This window comes from Musa acuminata, chromosome BXJ2-4 (genome assembly GCF_036884655.1).
Source record: "Musa acuminata AAA Group cultivar baxijiao chromosome BXJ2-4, Cavendish_Baxijiao_AAA, whole genome shotgun sequence".
NCBI classification, from domain to species: Eukaryota; Viridiplantae; Streptophyta; class Magnoliopsida; order Zingiberales; family Musaceae; genus Musa; species Musa acuminata.
Genome location: NC_088341.1, coordinates 37,507,315 through 37,525,654, shown reverse-complemented (window position 1 = coordinate 37,525,654; position 18,340 = coordinate 37,507,315). Strand labels below are relative to the sequence as shown.

The 18,340-nt window shown below is 36.8% G+C and overlaps 1 protein-coding gene across 13 annotated transcripts; it reads left to right on the top strand.

Moving 5' to 3' along the window:
* Window positions 1–15: 15 nt before the first annotated feature.
* Window positions 16–16,340, top strand: LOC135610680 (katanin p80 WD40 repeat-containing subunit B1 homolog KTN80.2-like). Of its 13 annotated transcripts, none has more exons than XM_065105486.1 (18): window positions 16–259; window positions 734–864; window positions 1,208–1,325; window positions 2,746–2,972; window positions 3,072–3,174; window positions 4,092–4,162; window positions 6,058–6,132; window positions 6,216–6,359; window positions 6,442–6,628; window positions 6,808–7,446; window positions 9,397–9,453; window positions 9,550–9,629; window positions 11,136–11,261; window positions 13,025–13,099; window positions 13,231–13,343; window positions 13,446–13,562; window positions 13,653–13,721; window positions 15,949–16,340. In XM_065105486.1, exons 1-18 carry the CDS (start codon window positions 232–234, stop codon window positions 16,007–16,009), a joined length of 2,421 nt encoding a protein of 806 aa, XP_064961558.1. In that variant the 5' UTR covers window positions 16–231; the 3' UTR covers window positions 16,010–16,340. The 13 variants fall into 13 exon arrangements, 11 of the variants coding, with proteins under 11 accessions (XP_064961558.1, XP_064961561.1, XP_064961556.1 ...); XM_065105484.1 differs by having other exon boundaries at window positions 17–259; window positions 6,748–7,446; XM_065105483.1 differs by lacking the exon at window positions 16–259 and having other exon boundaries at window positions 271–864; window positions 4,098–4,162; window positions 6,748–7,446.
* Window positions 16,341–18,340: the final 2,000 nt, after the last annotated feature.

The following is an 18,340-nucleotide window of genomic DNA, read 5'->3' as shown; positions in this document are numbered from 1 at the left end:
TCACCCACCGATCTCTTCCTTCCGCATGGTCCGAGCGAGTCACAGCAGCGACATACACCATCCAACGTTCACTCTCCTCTTTTTTTTCCTCTTCTTTTCCCCTTTCTTTTGCCGCATTCTCTCTATCTTCCGTGGTGGAGGTCCGAGCCCCCGATTGACTGAGCTCGACTCCAATCGCGCACCGTTGGGAATCTCCGACTCGATTCGCCGGAGAGAGCCCGAGCTGGAGACATGGCGCTGAATCGTGGTTACAAGCTCCGTATCCTTCTTGTCTTTCTTCCTCGAATTCGAAATATGCTTGCGCCGATCTTGTTTTCGTGTCTCGTCTTCTTTTTTTCTTTTTTCTTTTTGAACTCGGGTTTTCTTTCCCCCTGTGCCTAAAGAAATCGCTCTGAACTGGAATCTGTGTCGAGGACGAAAAGTGGAGATGACTTGGAGTGTCTGCACTACTTATACGAATGCATTTGGTTGCTCTTTTGGTGTTATTGTGCCGGGATCAGCTACTATTTGCTTCATATATTCGTGTTTCGAGTTTTATGTGCTTCATTAACATTTGCGTTTGGACAAATAAGCTTGAGCTTAGATGAAAGAAGTTTGATATTAAAAGATTGACGATTTTCGTCCAAAATCTGTACTTGTAGAGAATAAATGTCTGTGCTTGGTCTTCGTGGTTGGTATTTGTTAGAAAATTTAGTTTATTCCATTTGGGTTTTCGTTGACCCTTGGGAAATAGAGGAATTCGTAGCGCATGCATCTGATGTCAACTGTGTGGCTATTGGGAAGAAATCAAGCAGAGTTTTTGTTACTGGTGGTGAAGATCGCAAAGTAAATCTATGGGCGATTGGTAAACCAACACCACTACTGGTGAGTCCTAAATTTCAGTTTTTCTTCTCCTTCCTGGTGCTCAAACTTTAGTTTTTATGTATGTAGATTTTCAAGATTTTGGTATAATGTTACTGATTTAGGGTGACATAATGGTAATTGGCAATTCAATCGACTCTTTGTGTTTGTACTAATATACACCCAAATAGTTAACTTGCTATCTGTGGACTTCTATATTAATCCTGCATGCTTCCTGTTACTGGAAGACAAGGCCACTAAAACCATAATGGCTTCATTCCTTCACCTTTCTGCTGGCTCTAGTAGTTCGCTTCAGAAGTTGATTTTTTGTTTTGTTTTGTTTTGTTTAATCATACTTTATCTGCAGAGCTTATCTGGTCATATGGGTTCTGTTGAATCTGTGGCCTTTGATTCAGCGGAAGTCTTGGTTCTTGGGGGATCATCTACTGGCATAATTAAACTTTGGGATCTGGAAGAGGCGAAGAGTAAGTGATAGTGATTCTAACCCAGTTTACTATTGTTGAAGTAAATGGTTTGAGTCTTCACTGGAGTGTGGTGGCCAAAATAGGTAACAACTTGTTTTGTTCTCACAAACTTAAAATTCTTTTATGAAGGAGAAAAATGGGAAAAGAAAAAGAAAAAGAAAAAACTGAACTCAGTTTAATATATAAGGCTATTGCTTTGCACCATACAAACCTTTTTCTTCCATAGCCCTTTTCTCACTATAATTCTGGCTTACCAAAATGTAGTTCCTATAAGCCTTACTTTATAAGCTTAGGTGATGTGGTGTTGACAACTTCATTAGTAGAAGTTAATTAAAGCAAGTAGGTTTAGTCATAAACTCATAATAGTAACCCACAGTTTCATAACATGCCAGCCTTTCCTTTGTCAGGCAACTAACTTCAGGTTTGCAATAATAGATCTAACACATGTAACTCCATAGTGTAATCATGCAACTAATAACATTTGCCCCATCAAATCTATAGTGTAATTATGCCATACACATTTCTCAACTTTGTGAATCTGCCAATGGAGAGCTTTTGTAGTTTTAATTGTTACCTGTTATTTTGTAATACAATTTTGCCATTTTTTGAACAGAAAACAGTATCTGGTGTCTGTATGCTTACTTGTTCAATGTCATATGTGTTCTTGCCTAGTTGAATGGAGATTTTATTACCGACACGTACAATATCGACCTTTTCTTTGCAATGGAGATTTCTGGGCCACATTCTTTCACCTCACATATAGATAAAGGTATAAAGCCAATGATTTAGATCTTGGTTTGATATTGGTATACCAGGCGGGTATACCGACATGCTGCGTCTCCAACAGCAGTCAATGGTTGGACTGGTAAATACCGGTCAGTACAGTGCAACAATATCTCCTTTCTTTATATTAAAGAACATGTAGCCTAAACTAAAAGTACTCTTCCAATAAATAGCCAGAAGTTGTTCACAGAACTCAAAGAAGTCATGTCCAAAGAGTTTGAGATTACCTGGAAGTTTATTAACACAAACACATTAGTTTTAATACTCACCCAAAGGTTCATAACTCATGTTGTATAACTTGAGGTTTATAATACTTGTAAGTTATAACTACAACAATTGTTAGTCCAACACTTGAAACTGTCCTTTTACCTCATAGGATACTAAATCGTAAAGACCAACTATGATAACATAAAGATGCCTATTTAAATAGCTCATGTTAATCATGGTTTGATACTCCCCAACTATAACTGGTTAATGACATCATTGGTGCCAAGACAAGTCCTTTGTTGCGACATGTGAGCTTAACTATCTTTTAAACATTAATATCATGCTTTACTGTTTTTTTGATACATTAGTATCATGGTTTGTGAAATTTTGTTGAACAGCTTCTGATTTGGCTGTTCATGTCAAAGTGTAGTTGTTCGGACTCTTACTGGGCACAGATCCAATTGTACCTCAGTTGAATTCCATCCATTTGGTGAATTCTTTGCATCTGGTTCTTTGGATACTGATCTTAAAATATGGGATATTAGAAAGAAGGGATGCATTCATACTTACAAGGGCCATGCTGGGGGAATTCAAAAAATTAGATTTACACCAGATGGGCGTTGGGTTGTTACAGGAGGAGCAGATAACATGGTGAAGGTAATGTTGTTGGATAATTGTGCCGCATAATCATGTCTAGGTTTTCTTTTCCCCTAAATGACAGCTAACACAGTTTTATGTTAATGCTTCTTTGAACAGCTGTGGGATTTAACAGCAGGAAAGCTTCTGCATGATTTTAAGTTTCATAATGGACAAATCAGGTGTATAGACTTTCATCCTCATGAATTTTTACTTGCAACAGGTATGCTCTTATTTTCAATTTTTTGATTATTTTTCTTCATTTGCATGGTTATGTCACATAAAATTGTATCTAAACCTTGCCCTTAATCAACAATTTTTGTTCCATCCATAAGGCTATTTTAGGAACCAACTTATGATTTCTGAAGTCATGAAAGTGTAGGACCCACTTTTTTAAAAAATAATGCCTTTAATTATTCTGGACCTATGGCATCTGTACTTCAATAAATGTTGTTGCATATGTACTTCAAAAAAAAAAAACCCGTCTATATGTTGGAGATCTGCATTTTATTTTCATATGAACATATGGTAGCTTTTCATAGCCCCTATGTACAGAATTTGTCTAGACAAAGACAGAAAGCAAGGTTTTGATGATGATTATATACTTTAGTCACATGTTTGAACCCAAGAGAATTAAATGAAACCTCAAACATTTAACTGTTACCGAATACTTTTCCTTCTACATAAGCCTCTGTCAGTGTTTGCGTAAAGTCTAATTCACTATTCTTGAAATATAAAACTAATTAGATGTGATATTTTCTCTTGAAGTGCGAGTTCACTAATGTATTAAACTAATGATATGTGATAATTTTCTAATTTTCTCTCAAATTGAAACTTGCTACAGTGATTCTGAATGATGGAACGTTCCAATTTACATGCTTTTCTAATTGTGATTGCTACAGCCCTACATTTTTAAGACCAAACAACCTGTAGGCTTCAGATTTAGGCATGATTTTGTTGATTCTCTGTGGTTGATTTGACTTTTTCTATTAAATATATTGTACTAAGATGATATCTTTCTGCTCATCTTATGCATTAGTATCTTAGCTCCTAGTCATGGTAGTTCTTCGTATATGTAATATGTAGTTCTATGCTCTGTACTATTGTTTCTCTTGATGGGCTGATATGAAACAATTCCAGGCTCAGCTGATCGAACTGTGAAATTCTGGGATCTTGAAACATTTGAACTGATAGGTTCTGTGGGGCCTGAGGTATGTTAAGTGTTTTCTCTTTGAACATCAAATATAAGTTCTTACATCTATGCTTGCATTTTCTGTTTATCCTTAATCTAAGAGTTCATCATCTTAACCATTAGAATTGCACCAGATGTTATGATATAATTTTTAGTTTATCATTTTCATCATTCAGTGTTATTCTAAAATGGTTTTATCAGTTGAATGGTACTTGTCATTTTATATGCTGCCATTATCTGTTAACTGCCCTCCCTATGTAGTGTTAACCTACCCTAGAAAAGAGAAATCTCCAGAGATTAAATTTCTGACACCATCTTCTATTACTCAGCATCATCAGTACATTTGTCACTGATATACAACTTCCCATGCCTATTAACATCATGCTGCCTAAGTCCTTGATTAAGAGTAGACTGGTGTGGAAGAGCATTTCAGGATAGCCCAAATACCATTTTGTATACTCTTAATGTGTTGGTGGCTTGCAACAATTAATTTGTTCACCAAGTATATAATGTAGATTGTAGGGCAATGTAGGTGCTAGAGCTGAAGAATGTGAGGTTTTGGCTTTGGTTTGCTTGTAGTGAAAACCAACTGATGCAATAGAAAAAATATTATGGAGATCAAATTAATCTTATCTAGTGAAATTATATTTCAATTGTAGGAAAACAATTTGACATATGAAAAGCACAAGTTAATAGTAAAATATTATTTCAAGTACGCCAAAGAGAGAGAGAAAAAAGAGAAATCTTCTATTGCAATCTATCATCTACTTTTCCTAGTGGGTTGTTAACTTTGTTATATAGATTTTGTTCCATGTTGCTGTCTAAGGAGTGCTTGTTATTCTCAATTCTGGAAACTTAATCATTGATGATAAAAAAGAAGTCTTGGGTAGTAAAAGAGAAACAATGCTGCATAGCAAAGACTTAAAGTGCACTAAGAGAGATAACTCTTGAAGGATGGAATGGGATAATGAGAGCCAACAGGACTAGTGGCCAAAGATCTAGACAATAGAGTATGGAAGGAAATGGTTTGACAACACACACAATTTATGAGGAAGTGGAATAATTAGCCACACTCTTCACACAAGTCAAACAAGAAACTCTTACCTCTTTATCTCTTGTTATATTAAACTTGACTAAAGGATGAAAGTGAAAGAAATAAAGAAGCGTAACTAAGAGGAATAAGAGTCTCTTATCAGTGAAAAATCACCCAGTTATATTAAGCTGTCTACAATCTTTTTAATGTATGAGAGAAACTATCAAAGTGTTCTACTTTTTATTAGCTGTGAGGTAAATTGGAATCATTCAAAATGACTAAATGAGTCCATTGGAAGTGATCTATTTCTTTTCATCAAGTCAGATTGAAGACCAAAGATCATGACTGACTAATCCAGCATAGTAACACATAAGACAAAAATGTGCCTAATTTTGTCATTCTCATTCCAAGAAGTAAGGTTGTTAATATTGTGGTTTACTATGCAATATGGGTTGTGGCTTGAGCGTGGATTTTGTTGCAAATGAGATCTGCTTGGCATCAGGCCCTTGTACCACACACTACTTGAAACCTCTGGCCACTTTAGGAAGGACATGATTGAATTGGTTTTCCAAAATGTCCCTTGGTTTGAGGAAGAAGATGAATGAGGAGAGGGAGAATGTATGCCCCTTGGCACATTTTTCATATATTGGATGTTCCAAGTGTGAAGAAACTCCAATATTTTCTTAATAGTTAATTTGCATAGATTTTTTTCATATAGAATGTCTCAGCCTTCTATGTTTTACTTGAATACTTATACATATCACACGAATGAGATTCAGATATAAATATGTCATCAAGAATCTCAAATTACTTAATATGGATGTCTATAATGGAACTATTTTTTAAATCTCTACATTATGTGATTCTTCTTCTTTTCTCAGGCTACTGGGGTGTGCTCGATGATCTTTCACCCTGATGGAAAAACCCTATTTTGTGGGTTGGAAGCAACCTTGAAAGTAAATTCTTTTATAAATTATAATAGTGCTTGATATCTGACAGAAAAGTTGCCATTGCTCATTTATCTAAGTATAATTACTAGGTATTCTCTTGGGAGCCCTTAAGATGTCATGATGTTGTTGATATGGGGTGGTCGACTTTGGGTGATCTCAGTATATATGAAGGGAAACTCTTGGGATGCTCCTACTATGAAAGCCGTGTTGGAGTTTGGGTGGCAGATATATCGGTAACTACCTAACTTGATTTCCACATTTGTGTGATAGTCTATTGTATATTAGCCTACTAAGTAGATTGCCTATGTGTCTCAGCTCATTGCTCCCTATGCTCTTGGTGTGGTGCCAAAAGCAAGTGGCCTTGTAGAGCCTACTTTTCAGGTAGAGAACTTTTCCCTGGAACTGAAAGAGAGCAGTGGTGTATCTAATATAAAACCTACCACTGAGTATCATGATATTGGAATTAAAACCAAGGAGACAGAAGGAGGCACATGCTTGATTTGTAAGTGTAACTTCTTTCTTGTATAATTTCTATCACTTTGACCTTCATTTTCGGAAGAACTTTCAATCATGAGATTGTAATTTTCCATCCTTTTTTGGATTATTCTATATGAAACACAGCTGACGACTGTAGACAAAGTATCAGTCATGGAACTAATTCATGTAACACATCAACTGTAGCACCAATTACCCTGAGTGGAGTTACAAGGAACAAAAGCTCTGATAGCTGCATCACTGTACCACAAAGATTTCGTTCCAGGATGTCTTCGAAAGCATCCACCCCTAGTTCTACCACATCTGGTTCTGTAAAAGCTATTCAAGGTTCTCTTAATCCTTCAAACAAAACTGAACGAAGTTTGCCATCAAGGAACACTGCATTGAGTTCAAATACCACAAAAGCAATTAGTTTGGTAACTTCAAAGAAGGCTTCGACGGTACAGAGTAGTGTGGGAACACATACACGTCTGTACATGCCTGTTATTGTACCTAGAGACAACCTGGGCCAGGACAGTTTCAGAGTGGTAACAGCTGCTTCTGAAGCAATTTCTCGTGGTTCAAGGTCCAACAAAATAACTCATAAACGTAAATCATCATTTGCTTCTGGTGATAGCAAGGACCAACTGATTGAGAATGCATCTATGGATTTGACTGATAGAAGAAGTGATTCAGATGTTAATTCAAATTTGTTCCCCATTCTCGCTGCAAGTCATGAAGCTGCAGAAGATGATGTCAGAGAACACACTATGACAAGAAACATTGCAGAAAAGTTTGAAAGAGTATTGTCAATAGAGCAGCCTGTACAATCACAGAATGACAATGGTATATCTATCTTTGGCTAATTAATAAGGATGATAAGTCTTTCCTTTCTGGTTTTCCCTATTTATCTTTTCTTATTATATGCTGATATTATATGATTTTAGTTTTGTTTATAATGGCCCAAACAAGATCAACTTGGGGTTGCAAGGGTTGCATATTGGTCATTTTGATTTGGCTATAGTATGTACCTACTGGTTTGGACTTTTATTAGAAACTATACAAGTCAAACTCAAAGCGGTTCAGTTTAGAACTTTTGATCTGTTACAAATTTATCCTGAATTGGACATGAAACATAAATAGACTTAGTTAAAAGTAAATTCCATTTGCCATTTGTGTATTACATACATACATATGTACATACATATTATATCTATGGTTTGCAATACCGCTTGGTACAGTTTGGCATGGGCGGTTTTCCCCGGTCTACTGACATGCAGACTAGGGGATACATGGTATGCCCAGTACAAGGTGCCCAATATTAACTGGTACAAGCTGTTCACATTAAAGTATGCAAAATAAAAATTAATTGAGTTAAGTGTATTTGCTGCACCAGTATACATATTATGGAATTAAGCATATAACTGAATTAAGTGTATATATGCTGTTCAGATTGAAGTATACAGAGAATATATAATTGAATTAATATGTAGAACTGTGGCCAAAGCAAGTATTTGTGAGATGGCATTTTTTACTCATTTAAGAAACAATTTAAATAATGTTATAGGAAGCAGGAAAATGTCTAGTGATTAATCTTAAATTATTAGGAACAATTTATTATAACACTCAAATAATTGTAGTAACTTTAATCAAAGTGAAATATAAACCAGATTATGTCTTTGTACTTATGTAGACTGCACATGTGGTTGCATCTCTTGCATATACAGTACTAATACATCCTTGACCCTTAACCTTATGTGAGGTAGTCACAAGGTTCTTAATTTTGGTTCGTACCGGTGTACCAAGCCCTACTCAATATGGTATGTATCGAGATGTACCGACGATATGCCAGGGCATACCGATGGTACATCCAAGAGAGCTTAAAAACCTCTAAAAATATCTAGAGGTAACGATCCAAAAAAACAGGGGCGTATCAACTGGTACACCTCAATAATGATCGAAATCTGAGGCGTACCAACCGGTACACCCCGATAATGGTCAAAATCCGGGGCGTACCGACCGATACGCCTAGTATGCCCTGTATGCCTTAGTAACGATCAGATTTCGACCATTACCGCCTGGTACAGATCCTGTATCACCCGATACGGGGTCAAAAACTGGTATTGCCCAGTAGAGGGTGGTCCGCGTACCGGTATCCTCTCGGATTGATATGTACCGCCTGTACCGGGTGGTACACATTGAAATTGAGAACCCTGGGTAGTCATTCTGATTGCATCTACATGTGCAACTGCATATACCATATTTTCATTTTAGAAAGTTAAGGTAACATTATTGATCACTTGTAGGTGTTGTTCATCAATACAAAGTTTTTGTATTTAGATATAGTTGTCTAATTATATTGATTGATGAATTTTATCTGCCTTGAAGTTACTATTGTGATAATATGCCTCCAAATAATTAAAGAAAAGACTGCAGAAGCTTAGCATAAATACCATCACCCAGTTACCATTATGTTCCTTCTGTGTCTCCATAGTTGCTGGTTAGATTGTTGTACAATGGTCTATACTAGTTGTTTGTGTTGTAACACCATGTTACGTTGTGTGGTCTCCTTTGTGCTTATATTAACTATGGCGAGTGTATATTTTTTCGCTTACACCGACATGTATTATAATGAGAAAATTCTAAGACTTGCTATTACAAAATTTGCATTGAGAGATTTTGCTGGAAAAGTCTTGTTTGCAAATGTGTCATTTATTGCTTTGTTTTTTGTAAAAGTGTCTCTATCCCATCTTCTTTAATTGCTTTTCATAGATGACAATGATATTTTCTCTGCAGGTAATGAGTCGCCATGCTCAAGCAGTGAAACTAACTCAGTGAAATATGTTAAAGGAGGTAACAAGTGTGGAACAATCTTCATATCTCAAATATAATCTGAGGATTACTGAGATTGCTCGGCAAATTTGATCATCTTTATGTTCATTTTGGCAGTTGCTGTCCAACTTGGAAAGACGCGGACTCTAGTTGAACGCTGGGAAAGAAGAGAAAGATGTGGCAGCAACATGGCAATAGTTAGTTTTTCTTCTTGCTTTTTATGGCTTACAATATGTAGTCCATGCTGTAATGTTTTCATATTGCACTTTGTTTTGTTATTTGCTTGATATAGCAACTGGCACATACTGTTGTCATATATTCTGGATCTCATATAATCTGTTATCTTCCTGTGTAGAGACATACCTTATCAAACTGATTATCTACATTAGAGATTGCTCAATTTTTGAGGTGCATGTCAGTCGTTCTCTTAAGAGAATTTTCTTTGCTTCCTTCATGTTAACCATGTGGACTTTACAAATTTATATGGAAGAAAATATTGGTCTAAAGCCTGTTCATTATGGCTGTTCGTTAAGGTTTCAAGAATTGCCCATAACCCTATTATGGCTGTTCGTTAGCATAATAAATAGCCGTGCCAGCATGTGGGTCCTTGTGGCAATCCTGAACCACCTTCCAAGTTCCAACCACCACCAATTATAAAAAAAAAAAAAACAATGGAAATAGGTTGGCACTCCTCTTCTCCAGCCTCCAATCCAGTGTAAAGTGATGGCAGCAGTGGAGCCGAGTCAGCTGACATGAGGAGTCTCCTGAGCCCTCACTCAACACAAAACATTGTGCTCTCAGATCTGTTAAAGAGAACTTGGACAAAACCTGTCTGATTTGGTACGAAAGGCTAGTTTGATCTTGCTGGCTGCTTCCCAAATACAAGATCCTTGATTTAGGTCTTTTTAAGCCATAAGAATAATCAAACATGAAAAACAATGAAATTTAACTACATGTATCCAACAATTTCTTGGTCTTTTAGATAAAAGGTTTCCCATCGTGTAGCATTGATGCCACACTTTTTGTTGATCTCAGGTCTATCTTGTCCTTGCAAATTCATGCAAAATGCTCTTTGGTTTTCCTCTCTCCTTTGTTGCTAACTTAACTCACTACAAATTTGAGCTGTACTGTTTGAAAGTTAACCTAACCTAAAATGTGTTATACATGACAGGCTTGGGCTTTGTTTTTATGCTAGGTATTCATGATTATTCTGGATTAAATGCGACATATGTGAAATGGATTTATACCACCCCCAGGCTTGGGCTTGTTTTTGTGCTACATATTCATTAATATTCTGGACTACAAGCAACACATGTGCAATTGACTTATACCATTCAGTAAGGATTCCTAGTTTTCTTGATTTTCTTTACTTTTCTGGATGTATATGAAAATTTTTCTCAGAACCTCCAGTTTAGTCATGGTTTAAGTCCCAGTGGATCACAGAGTCAATCCTGATAATTATAATCTTTTTGTTTTCTGATTCTATGGAGAGCATAGTCATTTATGTGGAGATATACAAACCCGAACATGTATGTTTTGGTTGAGCAATGACATGTCACATTCCAATGTATTGATAACTATTGTTGAAAAAACAAGTGTTTCATCTCAGAAGCTTGAGCACTTCACCTGGTTGTGCTGGACTGCCTCTTGAGTTTATTTGACAACATTTACTTACTCTTTCCATGCTGTTTTGTGATGAACAGAAACAATCAGAGGCGACCTCTGAAAGGGACTTGACAACATCAGAGGATGATTTGATTCCCGAAACACTAATTCAAAACCATGATGCATTCATAAATTCTTTGAAATCTCGCCTGACTAAATTACAGGTAATAACCATTCCCCTTAAAATGATCATATAATTTTCAAGACTGTTGGCTGTTGTAAATTCATTGTTCATTGACATTCATGTTGTGAAAGCTTATTTCATCATCCAAAAGGAATGTAGTCTTCTCTTTTCTGTGTATTCTTTTTCTGGCCTTGATGTAAACTGTAATGTTAATAAAAAAATCAAAATGCTGCATCATTTTGTTATCAATTTTGGTATCTGCAGATAATCTCTTCAATTTACATGGTTCAAACAAATCTATTATTGGTGCACTGGAACTTGTTCAAAGCTGGAATCTAGTCTTTACATGTCCATGTCTATTGTTTTTGCAAAGTACCACAATTCAAACATTATATTTTTTTGTCAGTCCTTCCTTCAGTTATCAACTTATCATATTTCTATTACAATTATTAACATCATCCCAGTCTTTTCCCATTGATATTGGGATTAGCTATATCAGCTGTAGAGCAATACTTGATGGAGAAACTACATGAATGGTTTTGTCTAAAAAATCAGCACATGTTTAACTTATTAACCGAAGAGGTTCCATTTCAACATGGGTGATCAGGGTTTGAGTTAAGGAAATAGTCTATCCAGACCCCACATTGGCATGTGTCATGTGCATTGATTGTCTTTTTATATTTTTAATTGAAGAAATTATACTCTAAATTTTTTTGAGCATCAGTGAGAAGGCACAGAAAATAAGTTTTCTTTTTCCAAATATGAGAAATCAAATACTTCTAGGGTTACATAGCTTCTTTTTTCCTTGTTTAGTTGCTTAAAAACAAGGTTTTCTAGTTAATTTTTAAAGCATAAGCTAGTAGGAAAGAGCCTAACTTTATACATGAACTCTCTTAGGTGCAAATTGGATGAATGAGTCTGGCTTTGATACATGGATCTAAATGTAAGATAAAGGCACAAACCAATGACTAACAGCTTGCCCAAAGTTTGTGTGGGGGAAACACTGGATAGAGATTAAATGATAAGAGGTAAATCTAAAAGGGATAATTTTTAAACTTATGATCTGCTCAGATATCTTCACAAGGTAACCAATTTTCTTAAAAGCTTAGACAAGTAAGAAAAGGCCTCATGATAAGTTCGTCAAAAGCATGAAGTACTTTGGGGAAACTAAATTTATTGATATTTCCTTCTGTGACTAATAAATCAAAAGTAAGAGATTTGCCACCTTTTGTTAGAGAAGTGTGGAACTCAATCAAGATTTTGAATTATACTATGGCTGTCATTGGAACTGGGGTATGATTATAATTGCACCATCTTCATTCTGAGATTTGAAATAGAAAAGTATATGTAGCTTCTCTTTGGCTTCTCTCTTGTCTACATGATTAAGTCTGATCAAGTTTGATCCACTATGTCTCTTTCTTCTTTTGCTTTATATACATCTAAGAGTAGTAAACCATTATGTTGGTCAGGAGACTTTAAATAATGTCCTTCTAGGTTAGAAACCCAACATAAGAGTCGACCATTATTCTTTTCTTTTCAGAAAGCCTGTGTGTGTGTGTGTGTAATTTTTTTGCTTTGTTCGCTCTTTCAGAAACTAATTATGACATGAGGATTCTACAGAAAAGTGCAATGCCCTTGTTACGATGTGCCTATACTAATGTGGAATGCTATTGATTGTTTCTTTGCTGAGACACACTTTAAATGATTTGATTATTTTATTGACAAATGACGAGAATACTTCGTATATGTCAATTTCAAGCACTGCTATTTGCAGCAGCCTACTTAAATTACTTGGACTTGCAGATGGTGCGGCATTTTTGGGAACAAAATGGCATTAAAGGCGCAATTAGTTCTGTGGCAAAGTTGCCTGACTATTCTGTAGGTATTCCTTTCAGGCCATTTATTTGTTGGCCACTAAGGTCATATCTAGTCATCTTGGCTGGAAAACTTCTGTATTCCCTTTTACATCTGTCTTTTATCAATAGACATCTATCTGAGTGCAAGTGCAGGTTCAGGTTGATGTCATCAGCATTCTCAAGGACAAAATTGGACTTTTTACCCTTGATCTGTTTTCGACCTTGTTGCCAGTTCTTGTTGGTTTACTAAACAGCAAGATTGAGAGGTATAAATACATTTGCATTGGGTACATGCTTATGATTGGAAATATATGCACATGGTCTTACTAAGGGAGGAATGATGGTTTTTTCTTGTAATTTATTCTCAGACAGACTGTTGTTTCTCTGAGTCTGCTGTTGGAGCTTGTTAAGATCTTTAAACCAGTTATAAGTTCAACAATATCTGCATCTTCAACAGTGGGAGTTGATCTTCAGGCTGAACAAAGGTAAGTTTTGTTAGATTTATTGGTCCTTGTCGAGTTTAAGATGGTCGTTTCTTGTTGTATCCATAATGTACGATCTTATGGCTAAAGCAGGCTGGAGCATTGCACCCACTGTTTCAACAATCTGGAAAAGATAAAACAAGTTCTTCCTCCACTAATTAGGTATGGAGCTCCTTTAATTATAAGTAGAAAAATTTTTATAACAGTATGGGGCCATGGACACAAGTGTCCCAGTAGTTATAACTTTTGGTGGACTGTTGAATCGTGAAATTATAAACATGATTCAGCTTTTGGTCTTTTGCAATTCAATCTGTAATGCCATAGTTAATAATCATGTGGACTTGAGCCAACTTAAATTACTTAGTTACATTGTGATGTTTTTCTTAGTATAGTAGGATGTTGCTCTCCTATACCAGTTCCAAACCATGAACTGTTGGATCGGGACACTGGGTCCATATGCAACTAGAGTTCTTATTCTCATCTTATCAGAATAGGATCCCTGTTGGTATGGGGCTCTCTCATACTATTATATTGGTCAGGGAAGGAGCATATCTAAGAAGAAACTTTGGGGGCATTCTCTTCTTAGTGTTTCTCTTAAATCTAATTCTTGCTAGTCTGCCTCTGTAGAGGAGTGCTGAGTTGGCGTAGACTGTTTATCCTCCTGTGTAAATTACCTTTGGAATGAGAGGAAGATGTTAGATGAGGACACCCCTCTAGGGTTAAGTATTTCTCCAACTAGGATTTGTATTCTTATCAGGATGGGACTTTTGTTGGGGTAGGAGGAAGCTGTGAGATCCTCTTATCCTCTTAGTTTTATCTCTGTTCCCAATCTTTCTGCTCTGTCGACCATGTATAGTGCATTAATGTGCAAAGCATATGTTTATCCTTGTGTGTTGATCATGGACATATGTTGGTGTATTTTGGCTTTTGGATGAAAGATGTCGATCACCTCCACATATCTATATCCTAGAGTCCTTGAAATTGTTGAGAAATTCATGCTTTGTGCTGTGCCTTTTCCCGACTTTGAAAGCTGATCATCAGTGACATCCAACACGAACTAGGGTGATCATGCTTGAAGCTAATTTCATACTAATTTGGTAGATGTCCTCAGTCGGCCGGTGAGTGCGGTGCTGGGACACAATTAGGTCCGAGCCTGATGTGGAAGTAGGTTGACCCAGCACAAGGTTCCAAGGAGCCGAACTAGAGCTAAACCACCAAAGTAGTACCAAAGAGCTTATGTGGAGCTCCTGAAGTGCAAGTAGGTTGACCCAGCCCGAGGTTCCAAGGAGCCGAACTAGAGCTAATTCACCAAAGTAGTACCGAAGTGCTTATGTGGAGCCCCCGACCTCTTGAAGCGATGCTTCAAGATCTCCAAAGATGAAGCCAAAGTGGAGCTCCCAATTTGCCGAGGTCCTTGAGCTCCCGATGTGCCTATAGTAGAAGACATGCTCTTGATGTGCTCTCGACTCAGTCCATCCGATGCCTATGTCAGCGGGGAGTCCGAAGTGCAGCAGTATCAAAGTTCAGGTTTAGGAGAGAGGAAACAACTTGCTATTTATAGTCCAAGTTCCCTAATATCTTGTGGTTAGAGAAATATTATTCGAATCAAGGATGGTTTGAAGAATATTTCCATTCGAAATGACTGCTGACATGACCAATTCGGCCTAATGGATTTTGTCGTTTGTGCCATGCTGGTGTCCACGTGTCAAGTTGGAAAAGGACGAGATTACTTTAAGCTGCCTCATAAATTATGCCATGTGCTCAAGAATCTATTTTTTCTATTTAAATTCATTGGAACACAATGACTGAGAGTGGTTTGAAAGCCAGGAAACTAGCTTAGTTTAAGTCTATTCACTATGTGATATGTGTTGGAGTAGCTTGTTCCTTTTTTAACTTTGAATGGATGCTTCAATGAGTTGAAAAGGATAGTAAACTTCCATTTGTTAAATGCCATGATTGCTTAAATATAACAACCGGTTTTACCAACCCAGTGATTCGTGCTGATTCAAATTGACAGTTGTGGTTCAAAGCCCAAGTATGAGGACATTTAGAAATTGGGTGGGTTAATACTTAGCTATATTCTGTTTTGTTCATCTTTTCTTCATCGGTATGCAGTTCCCCTGCTGGTGCCATTCTTGATCCACCAGTATGTTTGGTGTTGCTCTATTCTAAAAAGTTCATATTAATGATGCTTGAAATAACTGTTATATATTTCATGTCTTTGTCCATCAGTAGCTTTATATAACTTTGAGAAGATATCTCATTAATTTAAAATATCATGAGTCAAATTGGTTAAAATTTTCAAGCACTCATCTGACCGTAATATCATTTTCACCATTAAATATGGAAGTATTTTTTTCTTTGACATTGTTATGTGTTCCTGGTGCAGGAGAGGAGGGCTGCTAGCAAAACATGCCGGTGAATTGAACATAATTTTACGTGACTCATGATCAATAGCTTTTTTCTCCCTTTAAAGCTCCTCTATACCTTCTTATAAGTAATTATCGGGATCCGTATCTTCAGCAACTTTGGTATGGAATGCCGCCACAAGATTTGCCTCCATTTGGCTTTCCTTGATGGATGCTTCGAGTTGACAATGGGAGAGGGTGCAGGATTACTATATTGAAGTCTAGCCCATTGTATAATTTGTTTGTTGTTCTAATGCCTTATTCTTGGTGCCCGCCTCTTTTCTGATGAGTGGCATGCTTTGATGTATAAATGTTCTTATGTACATGATATGCCCTGCAGATTTAGTTAAATTGGATGATACCGTCTTTTATACTGGAAATTCTTCCTCATATCGAATGCAAACAACAGATGCTTATTGAAAATCCTTGTTCACTACCTGGGCGAGAAAGATTTATGTTGTGTTGATTGGAAATATATTGACAGATATGCGCTCATGGCTAATGCATTCTTTGTATGGTGATCCAAGATTTGTTTGTGATCACTTGCCAACTGCTGGTTTGTTCATAAAGAAACACAAAATATGTAATTAATTGTATCCTGTAAACATGTTTCGGTGCTCGAATACAATTTCTTGGTAATTTCGATACTGATGTTGGTTCTTGGTTCTTTCAATTTCTTGGTTATTTCCATTCTTTGTTTGGTGATCCAAGATATGTTTGCGATCACTTGCCAACTCCTGGTTTGTTCATAAAGAAACACAACGGCGTAATTACTCATATCCTGTAAACATGTTTTGATGCTTGAATACAATTTCTTGGTAATTTCCATACTGATGTTGGTACATATTGGCTCTTTCAATTTTAGTGTTGAATAAAATAGCAGGTGCTTATTTTAAAAGAAAGATTTATAGTGTTGCTTGGAAATATATAAACAGATGTATGTGTTCATGTCTCATCCATTATTTGTTTGGTGGTTTTAGATTTTGTGTGAAATCACTTTTTGTTAGGGATAAATGTTGTTGATGTATGTAGCAGCGTGATGTGGCATTGAAGATGAGAGGGCAGTTCGTAATCGTTCCGAATTGCCTTTTGATCTTTCTAGAATGGTCATGTGAATATTTTATTGGGGACTAGTTCGTACTCGACCCGAAGTGCCTTCTGGTCTTCTATGAATATTGCTATGAATATTTTGTAGGAGAGCCATTTTATAACCGACTTGAATTGCTTTCTAGTCTTCAGAAATATTCTCACGCTTATGAAGATCTCATAGAGGGGGCAGTTCTTAATCGTCCCGAACTATCTTTTGATCTTCCTAAAATATTCCTGTAAATATCTCACATGGGAGTCGATTCATAATCGACCCGAGTTGTCTTCTGAACTTCTAGAATATTTCCACAAATATTTTGCTAAGGAGGCGACCCAATAACTTGGTAGCTCGACAACTTAGTAACTGACTCGACCTACCTTTTGAGCTTTGATCTTTATGGACAAGAGGGTGTTGGCCTGGCATGACATTGATGGCTAGTTGATTTTATATTTCCTATCATTTGTCCTTCCTCGTCGAAGGTGTGTTTCGAAGTTTTTAGGGTTTGGAGTATGTCTTATTGGTCTTTACGTCCTTTGAGCGTTTTTTACCTTGCACTTCTGTAGCAAATTTTATCGAGTGTGGGTCGAGTTTTCGTACCTCATACGCTTCAAGTACTTTTCTTAGTTTGATTTTTCGTTGTAGCATATTTCTTCTTACGCAGGTCGAGTTTGCCCGACTCATGCATCTTGGGCACCTTTCTAACTCAATTTTTTGTTATAGCAGATTTCTTCTTACGCGGGTTGGAACAATTATGAATCGGATCCCCTAGAAAATATTTGTAGAATATTCCAGGAAGATCAAAAGGTAGTTTGGGATGGTTATGAATTGCCCCCTCTATAGGGTCTTTATAATCGTGGGAATATTTCGGAAGATTAGATGACATTTCAAGTCGATTCTGAATCAGCTCCTGTACGAAATATTCGTAGGAATATTCCTAGAAGACCAGAAGGTAGTTCGGGTCGATTACAAACTAGTCCCCTATGGAATATTTGTAGGAACATTCCAGGAAGATCAAAAGGCAGTTCTCGAACTGCTCTCTCTATAAGGTCTTCATAAGATATTCTCTCCTCCTTTGAAGTTAGTATAAAAATACTTCTTTGCCTTTAGAATGGGAGAGAGATAAAAGAGTTATGTGCAACCAAATACTAACTTAAACGTTAGAAGGATCGGTTCAGAAAACCCCTCCCAACCTCAATCTTTGTGTAGGGACGAGATCGAAGAAACGTTGCCTTACCCCAAACGACTCCTCGCACACGGATCAGGGCCTTGCCATACTGATACAAAAA

Coding starts and splice junctions, on each gene's coding strand:
- LOC135610680 (XM_065105482.1), top strand. CDS start 649: ATGTCTGTGCTTGGTCTTCGTGGTTGGTATTTGTTAGAAAATTTAGTT. Junction 3,175..4,091: donor TGAATTTTTACTTGCAACAG/GTATGCTCTTAT, acceptor AAACAATTCCAG/GCTCAGCTGATCGAACTGTG. Junction 13,100..13,230: donor CAAAGTTGCCTGACTATTCT/GTAGGTATTCCT, acceptor GTGCAAGTGCAG/GTTCAGGTTGATGTCATCAG.